The 6,057-nt window shown below is 41.1% G+C and overlaps 1 protein-coding gene across 2 annotated transcripts in view; it reads right to left on the minus strand.

The window, feature by feature from the left end:
* Window positions 1-6,057, minus strand: part of crppa (CDP-L-ribitol pyrophosphorylase A) — a 48,295-nt gene that overhangs the window by 37,424 nt on the left and 4,814 nt on the right. For both annotated transcript variants that reach the window (XM_032518949.1, XM_032518948.1), the window contains exon 3: window positions 4,416-4,565. In XM_032518949.1, coding sequence (XP_032374840.1) covers window positions 4,416-4,565 — 150 coding nt within the window. The remainder of the gene's footprint in view (window positions 1-4,415; window positions 4,566-6,057) is intronic.

Genomic DNA, 6,057 nt, shown 5'->3' on the forward strand with positions numbered 1-6,057 from the left:
GGGGAGTAATCAGAAAAAAAAAAATACAATACAGGTATGAAAAATCTTTTTTGTGATTCTTTTTGTGCTTAAATAAGATTAGTTCATACACTTTTTAAACAAATTTACATTTTATTTGCGCTTCGACAGCTGGGAAAGCTGAGTTTGTGTAGGCCACATGGAAGCGATGAGCTCATCTGGTGTTAAATACAGTCAGGAAAACAAAGACAAATCCATGCTACCTGAGATTACACCTGGGTAATATTTTATCAAGCTATAAAAGAGAGAGGGGTCTTTTATTCCATGGACCCTGGAACCGAAGAGAGAAATTACAGCAGAAATACGCTCTCGGTCTTGAGGTAATTTAACCTTTAGCATTTTCTCCCGGTACAAAAGCTTTCACTGGGGACTGGATAAAGTGTCTCCCCCTTTGTCTTTTCAGCACTAAGTTCTTCTTCTCTCAATGGATGTCAAGCTACAAATGTGCAGCTCTCAGAGATTTTTCATGAGCATGTCCTACAGTCCTAACCTGACACTTTCTGTATCTTTTCAAAGGTTGAAGGAGAGGACAACAACAGGAGGAGTGAGAGACACTCTCAAGCGGCCCCCATCCTTCTCTTTCTCTAGCGGCCATCCCAGATTGTCTTCATTTCTGCAACTTGATTGGCCTTGACACCGCAGCATAAATGTGAGCTCATTTTCTGAAAAGGCCAACGCCAAAGCCAACAAGGCTCTCAGAGCAATCTCACAATCCATATGTGCCAGGAGTAAAATTAACTATATATTAATTGGAGGGAATATGAGGGAAGTTTGGGGTCCCCTGTTGGAGGTCCTCCCCCCGTGACCCGATACCGAATAAACGGACAAAGATGGATGGATGGATGGATGGATGGATGAATGCATGGACTAATTGGAGGCATACTTTAGCCTTTTGCTCAAAGTTTGCTGCATTTTTCAAAAACGTGGCTATGGGAAGAACCATCTAATGGAGTCATGGTTGGAATAGCACACTCAAATAAATAAGGTCAACTTCTGCCAATCAAGTTTCCTATTAAGTTGGCTTGTGTTAGCCGGCCAAGTCTTTGCAATAAGCCCTTGCTTTCAGGGAAGAATCAAAACATTTAAGGTTTGCGTCAGCGGATGAATTCTTTCCATTTTTCAGGTACACATATTAAAATGCACTCAACTGCTGAGACTATTAATCTGACTCCACCTAAATGTGCCATGTAATTTCATTGCTCTCTCTCATCATTTTTCCAACTGAGCTTTTGTTCACATTTGTTCCACAGACTAATCTGCAGCCCTGTGCAGAATATATTAATGTGTCATTCCTTTCCCAGACGCAGCAGAGGCCAAGTGAAAGTGATAGCACCCACGCCACAAGCTCTTCAGCGTGAAACCCTGCAGGTTCTTGCACATCAGCTGAACAATGAAGGACTGTGAGGGCCTGTTATGATGTATGAGAACCATAAAGTCCTTTGTCATCTAAGTGGTGTCATTTTTTACAGCATAAATCTAAACCTGACTGTCATTATATGGGATTTAAAAGACTGTTTTTTGTGCAATTATTCAACACCAGGAGTAAGCGGCACACGCCTGCAGGACTTGATTTGTCCATCCTGGAATATAAAATCTTATCTTTGTCATTACTGACTAATCCTGGATGCTGCTTGCCCTCTTCAGTTGAATGGTACACGCTTACACTGTTCCAAATTATGTATAACAAATAAAGATATTACATAAATAATGAAGGATGAATCCATAAATGTGGCCACTGTACTTTTTCCCTGGTACTCAGTGAAGGCCACTTTATGATGCGCAGATCTGACATTAAAAACACTGGAACCCATGGCAATATTATCACATTATTGAACAAGTAGCTAGGGCTGCACAATTAATCGAATTTTAATCGCGATCACGATTTGGACTTCCCACGATCAAATTTGCGTGATCGAGCGATTATTTTTTATAAAGCGCCATTTCATAGAACGCTCCGGGTTTCTGCAAAGCCAATCTCCCGCTCCGTAAAGCCTTCTGCTCATGACCAGTCAGAGTAGTCACTGCACCGTGCAGCAAGTTCTAGATGTAGACAGTCCCAGAGGACAGAGTAGCGGGAGAAAACTCAACAGATAGCAGTCGGTTATACTGTCGGTCTCAAGGTTTACCAGTAAACGCAACACTTTGTCCCATCCGTTGTTTTTCAGACAACAGCAGTGAGCAGTGCTAGTCGGTGCTATATCGTCTGTTAGTTGTTAGCTAGTAGCGTCTGTTAGCTGTTAGCTCCTCTAGGACGCACCGGTGCTAATCCTCGCATCTGCTGCAATGCTGTTTATATGGATATGGTTTAATTTTGCGTTACATGACCCATTTCATCTGTAAAGCCGTGCCTTTGTTGGATCTTTCTACGCTCTCTCGTCCTACTCTCTCTCCTCTTACTCTCCGCGCCCCCCACACAGCGGCCCGCCGTCCACACTTCTGACATTTGCTACAGTTTTATTTTTTTTTATACACAGCTGTATATTGTTAAGTATGAGGGGGCAAACCTGTATTTGTACCAGTGTTTCCGCGGGTAACTCTGCTATCGCGCCGCCACAGCGAAGACCACAGAAGATTATTGAATGCAACTAACTTCAGTTGGTAGAGTAACGCGTGAGACGGAGCTGCTGGACCGAAGCCTGGACCTGGACCAGAAGTGTGACCCATGGCCAAAATCAAGTTCATAAAAATGCAGCGCTGTAATGATAGACGTTTCATACACACGTCGTGTGTTTCCGCCGTTCGACCCTTGCTGGACCCGTTCATAACGATCAGCCGTCTCTCTGTGAGTGACGTCCATCACACTCCCTCTCCCAGTTATAAATAGCCTACTTGACAATAAAATTTGTTTTGGTTAAAATCAACAAAATATCTGAGAATAATTGCGATCAAAATTTTGATCAAAATAATCGTGATTATCATTTTGGCCATAATCGTGCAGCCCTACAAGTAGCTGCTACAAAATAAGGGCAAATACATTTTTATTCCTTCGCTTTCTTAATTATCGCCCCTCTAGAGCTGGGCAATATGTCAATATTATATTGATATTGTGATCTAAGACTAGATATTGTCTAAGATTTTGGAAATCGTGATATCATAAATGGTTTAAGTGTTGTCTTTTCCTGGTTTTAAAGGCTGCATTAAAGTAAAGTGATGTACTTTTCTGTGTTACACCCCACCCCCCGGTAGTTGGTTGTTTCTGCCACTTCTGCCTTTCCAGCAATCATTTTAAGTACCTGACAATCAGGGAAATGCTTATTTGAGTCGATAGGATTAAAACCCCTCTCTCCTCCTCAGCAGCTCCAGATTTAGATATGGCACATACTAAGGAAAGCTCATTGTGGGACTGGCTCTATGGCTGATTCTGCACCAAGGCGGAATTTTGGAAAGAGACTCATACAGTATTAGGGACCACTAAGATCTATATAAAAGAGACTTCAGATACAGTATTGGGGACCACTAAGTCTATATAAAAGAACTTCAGATGCAGTATTAGGGGACCACTAAGGTCATATAAGAGACTTTAGATACAGTATTAGAGGACCACTAAGGTCTATATAAAGACACTTCAGATACAGTATTAGGGGACCACTAAGGTCTATATAAAAGGACTCAGATACAGTATTAGGGACCACTAGATCTATATAAAGAGACTCAGATACAGTATTAGGGGACCACTAAGGTCTATATAAAAGAGACTTCATACAGTATTAGGGACCACTAAGGTCATATAAAAGACCTCAGATACAGTATTGGGACCACTAGGTCTATATAAAAGAGACTTCAGATACAGTATTAGGGGCCCCTAAGGTCTATATAAAAGACTTCAGATACAGTATTAGGGACCACTAGGTCTATATAAATACTTCAGATACAGTATTAGGGACCACTAAGGTCTATATAAAAGAGACTTCAGATACAGTATTAGGGACCACTAAGATCTATATAAATAGACTTCAGATACAGTATTAGGGAACCTAAGTCTATATAAAAAGACTTCAGATACAGTATTAGGGACCACTAAGGTCTATATAAAAGAGACTTCAGATACAGTATTAGGGACCTAAGGTCTATATAAAAGAGACTTCAGATACAGTATTAGGGGACCACTAAGGTCTATTAAAGAGACTTCAGATACGTATTAGGGACCACTAAGGGTCTATATAAAAGCATCCAAAGAGCACCATGTCATGGGACCTTTAAAATTAGTTGCAAAACATGATACGATTTCTGATTTTTTTCCCCCACCCCTATTAAATATCCTGTGCCATCAATGCGCATTATGTCCTCATGTTTATTTTCTTTTTTATCATGTACGCACTTATTGTTGTCATTATCACCTTCACGGCCCCACTCACAACATAGTAACACCTTCATGTGTGTGACACAAATGACTGTACCTTCTGATAAGCTTGATAGATGACATCATAGGTGAATCCCTGAGGCATCTCGCTGGCTCGGTACTTGGCTCGCTCCAGAGAATGATCCAGGTAGCCCTCTGATGTGGTGGCTATCACCGTGGAAACCAGAGGTCGGATAGCTCCTGCTGCCTGGGCAAAACCAAAAGAGTTTTTAGGATCTGTTTTGCATACAAGGACAGAAATATCATACCCCTAGACAAGCTCTGTAAAGGGTGAACTTTGTCTCAGAGTTGCTCTTGAAACCATACAACATCATTCTTTGCATTTCTCGAACGCGTCTTAGGGGTGAAATGATACAATCAGCTCACCGTTTGATTCAATTTTCTTTGTCTTAATTTATACTTGTGCGTAAAATTGTAAGCCTTGGCTACGTTCTTAGGTACGTGGAGACACAGACCTACGCCGCTACCTATGCCGTACTCTGACGTGCACGTCTTGTCTTGGCAGCGTTGCATTTCCTCCGACTCATTTCCTGGTTCTCCTTCTCCATAAACAACATGAAATCAAGAAGAGGGTTAACTTCATGCTACAGCTTTCCCACTGTGGTCAGAAAGCACAGGGGAGACACTTTGTTTCTCTCACTAGGACTCTAGAGTTTCTACTAACTCCGAGGCCAATCTCCTTTACTCTCTCACTTCTCCCTCGCTCTACCACACACATACACATGCCGGTTCAACGCACAAGTATAAACTTCAGGCCATACATAGGCTAAGGCAAAAGCTCTGCGTGGAGCCTCGGCAGAACCATGAATCACGCTAGAGTTGTCTCTAACAGTTTCTTTTCTAGAGTATAGTGAAAAATGCAAGTAACTGAATCTCTTACATGAAAACATAAATCAGCTTGTTTTACAACTAGATTTGTACACAGAAGCATAAACTCCATTTTCTAAAGTGAACATGGTGACCGCTGCTGTTCAGTTGCAATTTACCAGCCACACAGAGAGTCGCTGTTTGTTGTCACATATCATAATCCGGAACAAAACCACTGCGCACAGTTATGCTGCATGCCTAATGGAACCACTTCTTTTCACTTTGAATGTTCATTGTGGATAAAAACTGATCAAAATGTTGGCATAAGATGTCAAATCTGCAACAATTCAATCGTGTTTAACAACTGTTATCACAACATCCTGCACAACATACTCACAAAAAACACAAATAGAGATGCTGTAAAAAGCTGAAAAAAGTTAATATGTGGACCTTTAGTTAGGATTCTATTTTTTAGTCAAGTAATCTGGATAGCTGAATATTTCAGCCATAATACACGGTAACAATAAATCCATCTTAACCAGTAGAGCACAGGATGTTAGGGTCCGGCATCGTTCTGTTTTCATCGATTTTGATTCCAATTCTTCCTTTCGATTCTGGTTATTATCGATTCCGATTCTTTGAGGGGTGGCATTGAAACGGGTCCCGTGCTTATTTCACAGATAAGACATTTTATTTTGATTCCATGTTGATTTACAGTTTTACCTCTGTTTTTTTCAACGTAAAGTAAAGCCACACTAGAACACCCCTTGCTGTGCTCCATGGCAATGCAACAGGCGTCTGGAAGTACGGTTTGAAACCAAAATTTCCCAAAGATTAATTAAACGATTCCTATAAAGAAACGACTCCATTGG

The sequence above is a fragment of the Etheostoma spectabile genome, chromosome 6 (assembly GCF_008692095.1).
Source record: "Etheostoma spectabile isolate EspeVRDwgs_2016 chromosome 6, UIUC_Espe_1.0, whole genome shotgun sequence".
Lineage (NCBI taxonomy): Eukaryota > Metazoa > Chordata > Actinopteri > Perciformes > Percidae > Etheostoma > Etheostoma spectabile.